Raw genomic sequence first — 16,721 nt, 5'->3', positions numbered from 1 at the left:
CTCAGCAGTAGCAGCATGGCTCTGTCCTGACAGCCTGTCCTGACAGTCCTGCACCTTCAAGGTGCTTTTCTCAACAGAATCACTGGCAACTCCACAACCAACGCTGCCAGCAGGCACACATGGCAATGCTGCTCCTCCCTTGGCAAACTGCTGCAGGGAGGAGGAAAACAGATCCCCAGAGAACTATTTTACGGCTCTCATCTGAGGCTTTCATGCTCTTAATGACTGTGGAAAAGATCTCCACACCTACCCCTACTTCTCATACTCTTTCCCCAGGTGAGTCTTCGCTATGGCTGGAGATACAACACTGAGATACCTAGAAGGGGATAAAACCTCCTCGTATCTCGTAGCAGAAAGACCTTTAGCACACGCTTTACCCAGTGTCTAATGCACCCAGCACACACTGGAACGCCCATCAATGATCTCTGCTCAGACACAGCAGTCCAGCTGCAGCTGCACACCCCAGCAACACACCTCTCTCAAACGAGTTCTTGATGTCGTTGACTTCCACCTGGGAGCCAGGGACTCTGAAAATGCCCTGCTGCTGCAGGCCTGGAAGAGAACAAAATTTTAGAAAAGATTTCTGTAGCTGTTAGGCAGTACATCCTGGGAAAGAACAGCAGAAACTAGGAGTCGATGTGCCCCGAGAGGCTCAGAAGGGGACAGCCTGCTATGATTCATTCCTGCTGATATACTCCCACCAAGCCCCCCCAGATCAGTGTTCAAAGGGCTCCTGCTGGCCTGGGGCCAGAGCGAGCAGTTTGACCTGAGTAAGTGCTAGCCAGACCGAAGTATCTGCCAGTCATTCAATGCTACATCACAGTCAGTACCACTGTAGTTATAACCTGAGCCCGCATAGCAAAGGCTGCAGGTTTTTCTGCTTACATTCCACTGCTAACGACAAGTACTTAAGTTCCTTTGCAGAAAGTTTCTGTTGATATTACTGAATTAACTTACCATACAAATTGATGTAACGAATGCAGCTTTCTACTACAAGCGGAATAGCCTGTCCTGAATCCTTCATGAAAGGAAAGGAAAAAGTGAAAAATTACTGGTTTATTGATAACAAAGCATGGGAAATCCATTAAAGACTGTAAAAACAGAGATTTGAAAATGAGTGCCATTGAGTTTAGTAAGAGGACAGGCAAGAAAAGGAGGCGTTACACACATCAAGCCATCAAAAAGTGCTGAGTATACTATATGCGGTCAATTATGCACAAAAATAGCTTTCACTAAAGTGAAAGATTGCTGCTTGCTATCTGGTTGAGACAGGGGACTGATGCAACAGAATCACAGCTACTCCATTTCCAAGGTGTAATGCTGAGCCAAAATAAAACTTGTGCTATACCTGTCTGATGAAATAAGCCTCCAGTAACAGAGCTTACAACAGTATTTCCACCTAAAGAAAGAGCCACTGTCAGCAGACGCTAAAAAAACAAAAAAACATACTGAAACACCACAGTGTATGAAATAAACTGCCTGGATCTGAACCTGCGATGAGTTCTGGCTTTTGTTTCAAAGCTGCTTCTCTCCAGGCTGCTCGTGGAAGGAGCTCAAGGGGGAATGTGAGCCATGTCTGACTGCTTAAGTGGACATTTATTTTCCTTAGGGGGCTTGCTTTGGTTTGGTTTTTTTCCCCCAGTAGAGTACAGTTGCATCTCTCTGGTTAATTTACTCCGTCTCGTAGACGGGCCTCCAGTAAATACCTGATTTCTTGTTCGCGCATTCCTCCTTCCTCTGAGAACACAAAAAAGCAGCAGAGCGGGAAAAAAAGAAAAGATTAAGCAAGGATAAGTTCAGTTAGAGGTAAGCATCTCTTTCGGAGGCCATGAACGCTCAAATGCAATGGCAGCTTAGCAAGGTCCAACCCAGGCCTTCAGGCTGTCCACCCTCCCTCCCCACCCGGTCTGCACGCTGCACCCCAGCCTCAGTGCCCTGCAGAGCCTGCCTCTCTGATTTCTTCCCTCCTTGCCCCTGTGGCACTCACAGCAGCCCAAGGCCAGTGCAGGCCCCGCTGCAGGCCACACGGCTCCCCTGGACCAAGGGCAGCCCTGGCAGCACAGCACTGGCCCCCCAGGAGTCCCCACGGGCATGGGACGCCGGCCGCTCAGACAGATTTCCACTGCAGATAATTCCTCCTACACAGGGTTGAACAGGCTGGACTTTAATGAGCATTACTTTTTTAAAAATCAATTTCATAAGGAATAATTACAAGTATTAAAGAGATTACCGGCTTTGTCAGGCAGGCCTGTGTATCACCTGTGACAGTGCACGGTTTATAAATGCTGCCCTTAGGCTCATGGTTGCACGAAGGGAGCCTAAGAGAGCAAACCAGAGCCGGGCAATGACTACTGGTTTACCTAATCCAACAGGTTATCACTACCACTTCCTACAGCATTTTCACTAAAGCTTTCTTCAGTGCAGGATTAAACACTCTAAGTAACTGGAACAGCACCTTCAGAAATCCTTCCAGCGGCCAGGCGATTGCAAAGTGCAGGATTTTGGAGGATCTGCAGCTAGATAGCTGGAGGCATCCTTTGGGACAAATTCCACATATACATTTCCTCCTTATTCTCCTCAAATCTTTCCTTCTGGGTAATATTCTGGGATGAGCAGGGCCAAATGCCCCCTTCCACTGGGACTGCACTGGCAGTAATCAAGTTCATCTGAGTTCACCCCAGCTTAAAGGAAGAAAAAACTCTAGCCCACACTTCGGAGGGGCGCCTGTTGCATGTTATCCGCAGTGGTTTGCAGGAGATGGCCCAGCCGCCCTTTGGGAACCACCCGGCTCGGCGCTGGCCGCCAAGCGGGGATGGGCACCGGCATGGGTGGCAGGCAGCAGGCGAGCTGCCATGTCTCCTCTCTGGGGGCATTTGGAGGCAACAGTCTCCCACGGGAGAGGCTGGCGGCTCTTGCCTGCCCTCCCTCCTCGTCGGGATGCAGGAAGGGGCCCTCGGACTCGCCATGCCCTGCGTGATGGCATCAGCCACCCATCAGCAGCTGGCACAGAGATGAGCCAGCCAGGCTGTTACCATTAACATATTCCAAGGACGAGGATAACATGTCTACCCTCCCACACAGCCATCCATACACGCAGCGTTTCAGTTCAGGGCTGTCCGTCCTTACAACTGGGAGACATTTTCTGGGAGCTTACAAGCCATTTTCCTCCCCAGCCACGGGGGAAGATGACCACCAAAAATACATAGAAAAAGGGAAGGTGGGAGGAACTGTTGATCCTTTGAGGGTGCCGGGCTGGCCTGTCCTTGCTGCCTGATCTTCCTTGCCAGGAAGGAAGCGGTGCCAGCCGAGGGGACGCGGCTGAGTGCCGCATAGCGTGGCCAGCGGCCATGAGAGCCCTTGCTGCTGCCCTGGCCACAAGGCGCGCGGGCAGCCATGGGCCAGGTAATGCAAGGAATGTGCGAGGGGCAAGGACAGCTATGGGGAGAAACCGTCACCGAGGCAAAGCACGTGCTGGCCACGTCAGCTGGGTGCAGGGCAGACCCAAGAGACCCCGCCAAGGAAGGAAAGCAGCCAGCAGTTAGGACAGGAAAGCCACCATTACATTCACAGCGTTCATAAACTCTTACTATCAGCCAGCGAGTACCTTAATGAACGTTTCCATATTCCCGTTAAAGAGTTTATGATTATAGACTGAGAGAGGCCTAGGTCTCCTCATTTTCTGTGGCTTAGGGGGAAGACATGGGGGCCTGGGAGAAAATGGAACAAAATAAATCAACAGAACACCAAACATAAATGCAATGACAGGGTGAGATCTCAAAGCTTATGACCATGAATAAGAAATAAAAAACAGAAAAATCCCTCTGTAAGGACTCAACATGTGGCTCCACACACTCGGCAGCTGCCCACGCCTCAGCATCCCACCACGGACACCACTCCCCCTGTGGCCGGGGACCTGCAAAGAGCTCAGCTCTACTCCTCTACATCGCACACAGTGCCCGTGGCTCCTGGGGACGTGCCCTCTGCTTGCTCCAAAACCCTTTTTCCAGCAGCCTGGAGCAGGCTACCCTAGTACTAACTTGGCTAACTCATTTTGGAGCCAGTGCGGCAACGGCCTCACTCCTGTGTGTCCCCAAGCCTGGCTGAGCCCGGGTGCAGCTGGCAGGTGTCAGAACAGGCAGCAGAGCTAACCTGTAGGCAGCCTAGAGCAACATCAGAGTGGTTCACTATATACTGCACACATAATTGCAAGTCAAGGTCAAGCCTGCAGCCTTTATTTAAGTAATAAATTCAATTTAATCTTGGTAATAGAAGCATTTAACAGCAATAAGCCAACCTAGCCATTACTTTCCATCCCCATAATCTTCCAATATTTCCCTATCAGACAGACTCTAACCTCAGCTGCAGCCCCATACAGCAGTCTAACCAGCTGTTGTTCCAGGCTTCCTGAAGAGTCCTGGTTCCTACTGTAAAAGCTAGTCATCTCCAGGACCTGGAGAGTGACAGAGCAGTAACTACACAAACAACCACAGCCTGAATGAACAATGGTGATCAGGAATGCAGAACCTGCTCCATTCAAGCCAGAGAGTAATAGAACCGCTAAGGTCACAACTGGCTTTGGTACCCACGATCTGCAGATACAATTCTCCTTCTTTGAGATGCCAAATACCAAAACTGCTGCTCAGTGTTTGTGCTGGGAGCAGCAATGACATATTTGCAGTAAAATGAAGTGTTGGTGCTCAGCAGGATTTTTAACACCTGCCTCCTACCTCCACCAGTTCGGCACTCTGTCAACCTGAAAAAGCACGAAGAACAGCTGAAGAGTTCAACTGACCACAGCTACCCCTGAAAAACACTGGGCTATTCCTGTTTATTCCTAAACGGACCTCATTCTGCTCACAGATGGCCAGACAGAACAAAGCAGGAACACCACCTCCCTGTAGCTAACTTCTGTTTGGGATCCACAGGGATGTGAATGGTCTTTCATCTTTCCAGCAGGCATTCCCAAGACTACTCAAAACACCAAACAAAAAGGTGAGCATGGTCAACACAGATGAGCAAACCCACCAGCATCTCTGTAAGAACAGAAAAGGTGGGCATGCACGTTAGGAAGTGGTGTGACCCTACTGCTACTGGCTAGTGACCGAGGGTCCTCATCAAGTCACCAGGAACAGACCTTGAAGACCCTGCTGACTTCAGCAAGGGTAACAGACACCTATGGCTTCTGGAAATGAGGCCATGGAAACGTGTGACTTTAGAGCAGCAATCAGGACTTTGGAGGGCTGCTTTCGTTAACACTATTCACACTTTGATTTCTTCTTCTGATAGTGAAGGACATTAAGACCAAAGTGTCTAGATCTAGAAAAGGGAGAAAAATAGCATAAAATCGCTAACTGATTTCTGACCTGTCCCCTACCCCCAGGCTACACTGATGCTGGCAGAGGAGAGATCATGACTGCAAACGCAAACAAAAACGAGTGCTAGGAGCCTGCATGCGGAAGTTCTCACAGAGCAGAGTCGAATGGACGCGTACATTTACACAGAGCTGTAATGCAAAGGTGACAGTTGTGATCCGCCGGTTCCTTCATTGGGTGCCTTTAATTTTACTCTACACTCCTACAGCTTCTAACTGCTCCTTCAACGGGTACCTGAGGAGCAGAAGCGACTGCTGCCCATTCAAGTGCCCACCTGACCCTCAGCTGAGCGGCCCCGTGCTGCGGGCCAGGGACCCGGTGCTGTTGCTGCCGTGTAACCTCCTCTCCCGGCCGGGACAGCCTGGCCTCTGGCTGCAGCTGGTGGGAAGGTTGCTCTGCCTACGCTACAGCACTGCCTACACGAGGAGACTGCCTCTTGTTTGTTTTCCTTTGTGAAGTAAAAGCAACTGCTGAAACAAAAGCAACCAAAGCAGCAGGAGCTGTGCCATCACCCCTCACACAGGAGGCGGCTGTTCATGCCTTTGTCCCCACAGCCCCACGGGTGCCCACTCCCGGTGAACCCAGTACCAGAGCCCACGCTCCCCGCGGGTTTACCTCGCAGGGCCGGTGGGGTGGGCTCCCCCACCAGCTCCGCAGAAAGCCCTGCCTGGCACACCCCAGGGGCCGGAGCTCACCTCCTGGGTGCATCCGTAGCCCCACCAGCCACGGGCTTGCCACACACCGGGGGCCCGAGGGTGTCGGGGCTCTCCTGGGACCCGCAGCCAGAGGCGGCGCTTGCAGCGGCTGCCGTGAGGGCCGGTCCGGCGGGGGGCGGGGAGCGCGCTCAGGAGCGGCTCCTTGGAGCACCGGTGCAGCGGCACACTGCGCAGTGCCCGCAGTGCCCAGCCTGCGCCAGGCGGGAGAGACCCCCCTGTGCCCCGGGAGCACCCGCTGCCCTGCCCTGCCCCCCCAGCGGGTGCCCAGCCCGGCAGCCGCCCCCTCCAGCCAGCAGGCGAGAGCGCCAGGCGCTGCCCTCCGCTAGGGCAGCCTCTTCCCCGCCTGGAATGGCAGCCCAGGCTTCCCTGTCTGCTTCAGCATTTCCATCATGGAATGGGGCTTTTTTGCTGGCATTGCAAATTTTCTTAAGCACTGAAACTGGACTGTAAAAAGATGACACGGAGAGAGGTTCTACATGTTCTGGGGAGATGTTTGGAGGCTTTGCTGGCCCATGTCTTACTGTCAGAAAACCAGCACACCCACAGCAAGCCACCAGAGCTCTGTGGAGATGCTTTATGGACTGGACACAGATCAAAGCCTCCTCCCGGTTACATTCGCCCCTAGCACTATCTCCTGCTGTAGAGGGATGAAAGTCTGTGAATGCAGACGTGCTCTGCTCTCCTAGGCAGAGGAGACAGAGCTGGGAGAGGCTTTTGGGGACATATTGAAGTCCTTCAACAAAGAGGGATGGCAGGGAGTGGGTGGACACCCTTGTGTTCCGCTGTCTGAACACAACCCAATCTCAGCTATGCTACAAGGCACCGCACGGTGCTGACACAGTACTTCAGAGCCAGTCAGCTAGAAATTACACTGCAGCAAAAACAAGGGCCTGTTTGTCATCACCCTAATTAATCCACTTCAGGCAATGCAGCTGAGAAGCAGGGCAGTGATGTGGGGAGCCAGGGACTGCCGGCCTTCCAGCCTGCCAGCACAGGGTGGCTAGAATAAATCTGACGCCCCCAAGCTGTGTCAGTACCAAAGCAAACCACCCTTCCCACAGCCACCCTCCTTCTGCAGCCTTTCCCAGAAGCAGATGAAGGGGAAGAAACTGCTCACCTGGTTGTTCCGCATTCAGCTCTTTCACCTGTAAGAAAACACGAATTGCCATCATCTCTCTATGCTAGTCACCACAGAACGACTGTTAACACACATTTGCACAAGCACTCACACACTTAAAGGTTCTGTAAGCGCTGCTGTCAATAGCTTCTGGCAAAAAGAAGCTGGATGTGCCCAAGGGCCCAGCAGGCTGGGGAGATGCCGAGGTGGCTGCTATACCCACCACTAAAAGACGTGTTAGATAGAAATCCAGGACTCAGCCACAAGAGAGGGAAACCATCCTCAATTCCCACCGATATTAAAAAAGGTTTAGTTGCAATATGAAGACCATCTTGTAAATAACCAGATGCACTGCAGGTCCTCTGCAGTAAGTGCTTGTTTACATGAGCTGGGGGTTGGCCAAACCCAAGCAGGAAAGGGGCACTCCAATAAAGGCTGAAGCCCCCAGAGGGGCTGCTGAGATTATCCAACTGCCTCACAGAGGACCACTAATAGCACCAGGATGCAGTGGAGTATTCAGTTCCCCGGCTTTTCCTGTGAGATAACAGCCCATCTAATCACGATCAGGCAGACTCTATTCTGGCTGTCAATATTCTCATTCCCTTCGTATATTTTCAGTGCTTGGATTTTATATAAATAGCAGCATATCACCACTGATAAGATCTGTTCATTTTCAAAAGTATTTGTCAATCCACTGAAAAAAACTAAACTAATTTCACATGCTGTTTTTGCCTTTCTCCCAAGGCCAGGAAAGCTGATTTCTTCTCCCTTTTTCTAAGACACATAAAAGGAAGCATTTGGCTACACATGCCTCCTTCCTGCACTGCCTTGGCACCTGCAGAAAGCAAGCTTGCAGCCAATTCCTAGCTGAAAAAGCAAAGAATTCCACAGGAGTGTTTTGCAAATCCAGACTTCTTCCTAATGAGAATCAGCTCAAGCTGAAACGCAGCATTTGGCATTTACGGGCTAAATATTTGCCGAACGCCTACATAGCAGGATGATCCCATTGCCCAGGAGAAATTCAGAAAGTTTTCATTTGAGAATCTTCCACGGCTGCTTTTGCACAACTCTGTAGAGAATTAAAACACCTGACCCTGCATGCTTCCAGTATGGCATTAGTATGGCTCTTGTGAGAGAGACCCGGATGGCCATCAAATGAATCTTCAACAGTTGATTGCTTCTTGCATCGACCCACAGGAGTCTCAGCACTGTATCCAATAAACAGAGCTCTTTTCTGTGATCTCTGGGAAGAGCTGAGGTGGGTCCAACCTCTGTGAAGCACAAGCTCATCCCCTTGCCTACACCAATTCCAATTTTTGCATCGTTAAAACAAGACCACGGACCATTTATGTATTTTAATTTAAATATATTCTCTCCTGTTGGAGAATCAGGACACTAACTTATCTTCACCTTCTTTACACTGGAAAAAACACAATTTTTAAAAAACCCTTTAGAAGAGCTAAAATCTTCTCCCAGGGACATAGTGGCATGTCACTACCCCAGCAGTGGTGGATTCCACCTGGAGCCACTTGCTCCTACCTCCCTCAGAAGTCCCTGCTTGCTCTATGGTATGAAGCCTGTTCGTGTGTATGTGCTCGAAACCAAACCTGTGACATTATCTGGGGTAATAAAAGCCTCCTATAGAAAAGTTCGTTCAGAAACAAGGGTGACTTTGCAGTTGTAGTTTAGAGCAAGTCAAAACCCTATGGCCAGGGGGGCAAGGGGCCTATTAAATCAGCAAGGCTGCTGGCAAATCTGTAACACAGAAGCACAGCATCAAGGACAAGAACACACGTGTGTTCAGGGCTGCGCTAAGAGGGGAAGAAGAAGGAGAGAAAGGAAAAAGGCGGAGCGTTGGGAGTGGGTGGGAATCTCTTTGCTGCTGAAGAAGTAACACAGCACGAGATTCAAACAAATTTCTCTATGTGCACACCCACAAAAAGGAGGGAAAAGAGTAATATTCTAAGGAAGTAATAATTTTGCATGTCACTGGTTAAACTTAGTAGTAGCAGACAACCACAGAAGCCATCAGTCACTCAGGAACACACAGACAGCAGGTAAGACCAAAAGATGACGCCTGGTTTAAAACTGTCTTATGTGCTGGGAGGTTCCTCCCTGGACCTAACCCCGCCACTCACCTTCTCCAAGAGTCTGCTTCAGCAAGTCATGTTTAGCCTGGAGCTTCATGATAAGGTTACTGCCATTCAAATACTCTTTAAATTTCTGAAATTAAAGATAAAACAAACAAGGTGGGTTAAGACTCTTGGCAAAATATATTCCATAATTGATGTACGCTTTTGCTCAGGGGACTGCTGGATGGCGGCTTGGTAAGGCTGACAGGCTCTAACAAACCAGACATCAGATGTGCCACAGGGCTGAGCACGGTCTAGTCACTTCTCACTGCTCCAGCCACAGTCCTGATGATCTTACTAGCCCCGTCTCCTTGGAGCTCCACCTCCTGCCTGGGAACGCAAGGAGGTAGGTCCAAAGAGAAGAGTTCAAAGCTAGCTTTCTTTTGTCAGGCTTCTGGGAATGGCCTGGAAAATCAAGAGGATCTCCCTCCACTGACAGACGCTTTGCCTTTGTGCAAACAAGTGATGCGGAGCAAGGCCTCCCAGTACATGAGACCTTCCCAGGTTGGGGACCATCAGATGCTTTAAGCGCTGGACGATACTAACTGTGCAGCACAACTTCTCATTTCACTGTCAGACTGTTTGAAATTTTCATTTAGACTTGTGCTTCGGAGTGGTGTTACCAGGTGTCAATTTCCTACACACACCCCCCCCACCACACACACCCCCCCAAACTGGAATAATAATACTGCTAAGAGCAAGTAGAAAATTTTCTACGCATATGTAATGTATCATAAGATGCTATTAAGCTTAGCCTATTAACCAATGAGGACTACTCCGGCTGAACTGATGGCTTATTGTATTTTGAGTACTATAGGAAAGAACCTTAGATCTGCCTGGAAGTGAAGTGCAGAGGCAAGGTTGCACGGGAGACACAGCACACAACAGCAAGGCGCTGCAAAGCCAGGCTGCTGCAGCTCCCTCCAACACCCTGCATGAGATGCAAATGCCTTTAGTTCATTCCCATGGGCCCAGGGCACATTTTAGCTGCATAAGCCAGAAAAGGAAGGCTTGGCTGATGGTTCAAAACTGCAAAGGCCTCCAGGAACAGCCACTGAATAGTGACACACTGCAAGGCTGGCTGGACTCTGCTACCCTGCTCTGAGCCACTCCTGCAGAGTTCTGTAAGTTTTCAGTCACAACTCGTTGCTCCAGTCATTCCTTCAAAGAGAAGAACAAGACAGACGCTGGATTGTCAGTCCCTATGCACTGCCCTGCCACTGAAAAATGCTTTCCAAACCCAAATCAGACAGAAGACAAATACTTGAAGAGACTGAATCGGTTCTTGCTCTTCACTAATGAGCACTTAAAATGGGACTGAGCCCTAGCAATTAATGCTTTGTGTCCTGTATCGCATGAGATGAGACTCACTGTAAAATAGAACATTTCAGTTTCCTGCTGGTTGGCTCTCCTCTTGGCGATGTTTATTTTACTCATGTAGGTCTCTGATGCAGCTGATTTGACCGACTCAGTGGAGCGGCTATGCTGGAAGGCATCCGAAACATCAAAATCTTCCACTGTCAGCATGTCCTGCAAAGTCTGCATTGTGGCATCCAGAGTTTTTCGTACCTATCGGAAATAGAAGACAGCATAAGCCAAAACAACTGGCCAACAGGCAGCTCCCAAGCACCGGGCTTGCGCTGGCTGTGGTCACTGGGTGCTCTCAGCGCTGTTGCTGGAAGGATTCTGCCCCTGAGCATGCCAGAAAACCCCCTGTGTAACAGGCTAAAGGCTCAGCAATACAGCCTACGAGGCCAAACACGAGACCCAGAGCGACTCCTTACCTCTTCATTCTCTATCTTGAGGGTGGCTAGTCGCGACTGCAGCTGGTGGTACCTCATCAGCAACTCCGTCTGCACAGGCTGCTGGGCACTGACCTGACACACCTGAGACAGGAATGGTGCCAGAGAGAGACAGGAGAGCGTTCAGTGCATCGTGCACTGGCCAGACACACACATTTAAATAGCTACATGATTCTCTCCAGCACCCACAATCTCCTCACAGCCTCCAGGGAGGCTGCATCACCCACTTTCTAATCAGCAGTGCCTTGGACTCAGGCCAGCACAGAGCATTTTCTACCCAGCATTGGAAAGCTGCACTGTGAAGTCTTCCAATTACAGCAGGTAAATCAAAGCTCTGCATTATAAATCTGTTGGGCAGTTCAGCTGAGAATCAAACCACAGGCTTCCTAATTGGGAGAGATACGGAGCAAGAGGCAGACTGAAAGAAGGAGCCCTAATGAGCCAAGTGTCTCATTAAGAAAAGAAACATGAATAGCAGTGTGTGAAGACAGCACAGAGGGATAAGGAGTCAGAAATAATTTAACAATGATGGTTAGGAAGAGGAGGAAGCCAGCCCAGGCCAGGCTGTGGGCACCTCTGCAGCCCCTCGGGCAAGTACACTACCTCATCCCCCATGTGAGGCTGGAACTCGAACTTCAGTGGAGGGCAGAAGACCTGGTTGCACATGTCCATGATGGTGTGCTTGTCACTCCGTGCATCCAGGTTGTCCACTGCGTTCTCGATGATGTCCAGGCCCTCGTGGCGGGAGGTTTCCAGGTTGTACTCAGCAGACAGGTATGTCCTGAAGGTCCGAGCAAGGCTGGCGTGGAATCCCAGGTCACAGCACTGAGAAACACAGAGGAAAGGTCTAGTCACACAACCACTCCCTCCCCACGCCCAAAAAAGCACTGCATGTCCCAGAGAAACACTGGCCCTGACGTACCAGGATATATTTAACAGTGCACTGCCATACCATATGAAAAGGCAAGAAGGAGAGAGGACTGAAGGAGAAGAGGTACCAGGGAACAAACAGCCAGGCAGTACAGTGACCTTGCCCTGGACCCTCACCACAGCACCGGGGTTTAACACCCTTCACTTCACTGGGAAGGGGACGGGATCTTCTCAGACAGGACAGAGGAAAAAAATCATCCAAAAAGCATGGCTCTCCCTGGCTACCTGCTCAGGCCCAGGGCCAGCGTGACCACAGGAGCCCCACCGACAGCAAAGCCTGTGCCCTGCAGAGGCCCATGGGAGAGAATGGGGCCTGTGCCATTGCTCAGCCCCAGCGCTTGCCTTCTCGCCTTGTGAACTGCCCTGCAAGTGCTTTTTACACACCGTAAACCCTACCATTTCCCAAAGTTATCCAAAACAGATGGACAATCAAGCAAGGTGGCACTGGAAAACATGCCCTGCAGTACGGGCAAACCCTTCTATCCTCGCTAGTAAGCTGCCTTCCTCTCGCGACGGAGCAGCTTCTCATGTATAACTGATCGTTCTCATGTTCACCTTGGGAAAAATGATAAAACTCGGAGTTAACTGCTGCCAAAACACTGTACATTACACAAAAGCCTGTTTTTAAACTCTCTTCTCAATGTAATCAAGTTTGGCACGTTAAGCATAGCAACAGCAAAGGGATTTGCTGCTATGAACGTTTAATCACAGCTGAGCAAAAAGCAACTCTTAGCAACCTTCCTCCCAGTCCCCACCGGGAGCCCCAGCACAGCGCGCACCTCCGCAGGGCTCCGCTCTGACCAGCTGCCCCTGCTGCTAGCAGCAGCGGCAAGGACGGGCACTGAAGCAGCACCCAAAATTCACAGATCAACAGATGCTGTTCCATGGGGAAAGGCAAGACAGAGAGGATGCTGGAAGCAGGAGTGCAACACATCAGAAGCAGGAGTGCAACGCATCATCAGCCTGAGCCACACTCACAGGGCTGTAAGGAGAGTGCAGTGATACAGAAGGGCTGCAGTCCAAAGCTGAAGCACATCTATTTTTGGCATGCAGGAGTGGCCTGCAGTTACTGATAGAGGATGTAAAGTTAGATAATTATGGCTTTACCCTCTGTGAGGCATTTCATAATCCTACATCCCCAGTGCACTCCTTCCTGTCTCCCAGCACGGCATGGGTGCACCTGCGGGGCATGGCACACACACCCTGGTCAGCACAGGCAGCCAGCAGGGCAGAACGCTGACCCTCTGAAGCTCTTCAGGTACCTCCCACACAAGCACTGTGACCTGTAGAGACATGCCCAGGCACAGGAGGGCTGTGGGTCACAGGACACCTCCATGGGAGAAACCCTGTGACAAACACCTCCCATGGCAGGCAGCACCAAACTAACCATTGCCTATGACAATTCCTATCACACACAATTTACATTACGGAAGTTAAGACGCTTTGCTGCCACACAGATTAAAGAACAAGCAGGAAATCCTCACCATCTGAGCTGTAACCACGACCACCCCGGCATGGCATGGCCAGGCATGTGGTGAGCTGGCTTCCACCCCACTGCAGCCCCACCAAAACCACTGCCAGGAGGACCACCACGGCACAAAAAGCTACAGAAAAGAGCAGAAAGATTGCTAGTGTAATCTCAATGACCCAAAACGAGACCAACTTTGCCGCAGTGGCAGATCTCCCTGTTGGGAGCTGGCATTTCAGAGGCACCTTCTCCCGCTCTACAGCATTCACGGGGATTACTGAACTGATGCAGAAAGGCACAAAAAGTGAATCTGCATCAGAACATCAGCACTGATAAACTTGAAGTGAAATATGAAAACTCAGCTGGTGCCACAAGCAGCTTCAACCAAAGAAGTCAATCTTGTGCTTTCTGCCAATGCGAGGAGACAGCCCTCGGCTCGGATCAAGTCACACGCAGAGCTGCGTTTGGTTCAGCCTGTGCTAAAAGCAGCAGCAAAACCACAACAGGCCGACCCCGCTCACAGGTACGCTGCGCTCTGCCCATCCCCACCTAGCCTTTTAGAGCAGTGAAACCACACCTGCAATAATGAGGATTTTCGCAGGAATTTTTGAACGGTTATAATCCAACATTTACCCTGCTTCTTTTTAGCTTCTGGTCTTTTAGTTGAAAACATAGGCAGTTAAGGACTGGTATAGCTCTGCCTTAATAAATCATCAAGCAACACAAAAAACCAAAGAATCGGGGTGAATTTCTATTCGCCACTTGGGGCAAAACCTCATTCCAGTGCTGTGAGTCTCTGCCAAGACAGTTTTAGCACCAATGCCTGTACGACTGCTCCATGGCTGCACAAGAAACCGATGAGTCAAGAGGATGCAGCAGCACAGCTGCGCCCAGCATGCCTAGCACCCTGCAGGCAGGGGCAGTGCGGGAGCAGCGGTGCCGGGGGCACCACCAGCAGCTCCGCGCTCGGACTGTGAGCACGGACCTGGTGCCCGCAGCCCGCCTGCTTCGGCACAGGCTCGCACAGAGGGGGCTACCAGGTGGGCAGAGCAGGGTTCAGGGCCGAGACCCCCATGCTGATGCTGGAGCAGGACCTGCTCTCCTGCCACGAGCAACCGACCAGTTCTGTGCCCTGCAAACAGGACTGCGCACATTCCCTGGTGCACCTCCCGGCCCCTCGCTGTCCTTCTCCCACCCGCCCCGGAAATCGTCACTACTTGACCACAAAAAGTAATGCCAGGAGAAAATATCTGCCACTGTTCAAGGGTGGGTGTTGCCAAAGCAGGTAAACCTGAGCTATTACAAAGGAAAAATTGCTGAATGCCACAGAATCTGAGAAGATGAGGCTCAGGGTATCGCCAGATGCTTTTGAGAAAAAAATTCCATGTGAAAACTTTCCTTTACTTTGATGCTGAACTCACACCGAAGCTAGCAGTTATTTGCAATGCCCAGAAATCAGTTGCTAGAGAGAATCAGGGCAGGCACTTTCCTAACATGCTACGGCCCTTGAAGTCTCTGGTGATTAGCGCTGTGCTGGCTGCTTCACACGCTGCTGCCTGGAGAAGAAAAGACAGAGCAGGGACTTCCAAAAAATTCCCAGAGAAACACACAAAGGGGAGGGGAAAAGAAAAAGAAAGAAAAAAAAGACTTCAAACTCCTGCTCCCAGTTCCAGAACAAATGGCATTTTCTCACCCCTCTCATCCCTTTGATGGAAAATAAATTAGAGCCACAAATAATAATCCTTAGCCCTTCTGCAGTGCCTTTCATCTGGAAAGCTCAAAGCTCATCGTATATTAATTCATTAAGTCTGGTAACACCCCTGCAAGGAGTGGAAATATTATAGTGTTCAACTTGAGAAATAAACCAACACCCCAGAGCTCAAACAATCTGGTTTTAGCCAAAATGCCGTCGAAGCAGCCAAATGTGTGTGTGTCTCCCACCGCCCACCATGGCGCTGCGCCGGAGGCGGGCTGGGGGCTGCAGAAGACCACCACCAGCCATTAACCCTGTCGCCAGTAATCCCATTTCAGACACACAGTGGGAACAGAAAGACGTTAAAAGGTTTGCCCAGAGCCAGGAGGAAAGCCAGTGAGCCTCCAGCCCTGCACCAGCACCCTTTCCTAACTGCAATTGCGCGGCTGAGGGAGCACCAGCCCTTCCCCGGCTGCGGTCACGCTGCTGTGCCCAGGGCGATCTCTGGTGGCAGCCAGGCCTGGCATGGTCTGAACCGACGGGGCAGCAAGCACACCATGCCACTGACCACAACCAAGGCACCAAATGCACCAGCACAGGAAAACAAGCAGTGGTTTAAGAAAGCAACATCCAGCGGGTGGAAAATACGGGAGTCCAAACCACCCCATGCTCCAGCAATGACCTTGTCACTTCTCAGCAGCGGGCAGAGAGCTGCCCCGTCCCCATGGGATGGGCAGATGTCCCCACATGAGAGAGATGCTGGCAGCGACGACAGCGACTGTCAGGTTCGGAGGAACTTGATGGGGTTTGATATGAATGGTGAAGCTCTGCAGAAACACTGCGGGTTTTATGTACCCGAGGCTGCAACAGTACTGGGCTCCAGAGAGAACAAAATGCTTTCCAAACTACTGATGCATCTGTCTCACTTCCTCACCAGTTAAAACACATTTCAGGTGTCTGTTGCAAAGCGTGACATGATGTATTACCAAGATAACGTTTACGCTTGGCCAGGACAATGCTGCGTACTATGTGAGAGCCTAACTCATACCTGGAAAGTATCTTCAGATCTTGGGAGGCATGTTCAAAGAGAATGCGAGCTGCTGCTTTTCTCATTTATTTTTATGGGGAAGATTTATTTGCTAAGTATTTAATATGCAGAAAACAAAACAGTCGCACCTTTGCAGCCTGCAGTCACTGCGCTTCCCTCAAAGCTAAACAGCATCAAGACAAACCCTGTTACAAAAGGTATTCCAGCCAAGGTATGATAAATGCTTGTGAAAAAGCAACACCCCACCACAACAAACAGGCTCTGCATGCTGTAAGCTGGAGCCAGGCAGCAGCAAAGGAAATTAAACCACACCAGGAGAAGGCAAAAAGGGCTGAGATGCATCAGCAGCCACAAATAATTGCTCAGAAAAGATGGGAAGAAGCAAATAAATGCAAGGACTGTCTCCTTTTGATGACCATTACCCTTAATATTCCCCAGCAAGT

The 16,721-nt window shown here is 50.6% G+C and overlaps 1 protein-coding gene across 4 annotated transcripts in view; it reads right to left on the bottom strand.

Annotated features, from left to right (window-relative positions):
- Nucleotides 1–16,721, bottom strand: part of SRGAP3 (SLIT-ROBO Rho GTPase activating protein 3) — a 126,800-nt gene that overhangs the window by 16,203 nt on the left and 93,876 nt on the right. For 3 of the 4 annotated variants that reach the window (XM_056336089.1, XM_056336088.1, XM_056336090.1), the window contains exons 7-14: nucleotides 11,743–11,964; nucleotides 11,122–11,223; nucleotides 10,709–10,906; nucleotides 9,344–9,428; nucleotides 7,206–7,233; nucleotides 3,605–3,707; nucleotides 958–1,018; nucleotides 475–552 (exon numbers count right to left, since the gene is read on the bottom strand). In XM_056336089.1, coding sequence (XP_056192064.1) covers nucleotides 475–552; nucleotides 958–1,018; nucleotides 3,605–3,707; nucleotides 7,206–7,233; nucleotides 9,344–9,428; nucleotides 10,709–10,906; nucleotides 11,122–11,223; nucleotides 11,743–11,964 — 877 coding nt within the window. Of the gene's footprint in view, nucleotides 1–474; nucleotides 553–957; nucleotides 1,019–1,706; nucleotides 1,738–3,604; nucleotides 3,708–7,205; nucleotides 7,234–9,343; nucleotides 9,429–10,708; nucleotides 10,907–11,121; nucleotides 11,224–11,742; nucleotides 11,965–16,721 lie in introns of all 4 variants that reach the window. The other variant, XM_056336092.1, reaches the window with a different exon arrangement.

Source organism: Falco biarmicus, chromosome 4 (genome assembly GCF_023638135.1).
Source record: "Falco biarmicus isolate bFalBia1 chromosome 4, bFalBia1.pri, whole genome shotgun sequence".
Taxonomy (NCBI): domain Eukaryota; kingdom Metazoa; phylum Chordata; class Aves; order Falconiformes; family Falconidae; genus Falco; species Falco biarmicus.
Note: the sequence above shows the minus strand (reverse complement) of the source record. Positions and strands in the feature narration are given on the sequence as shown.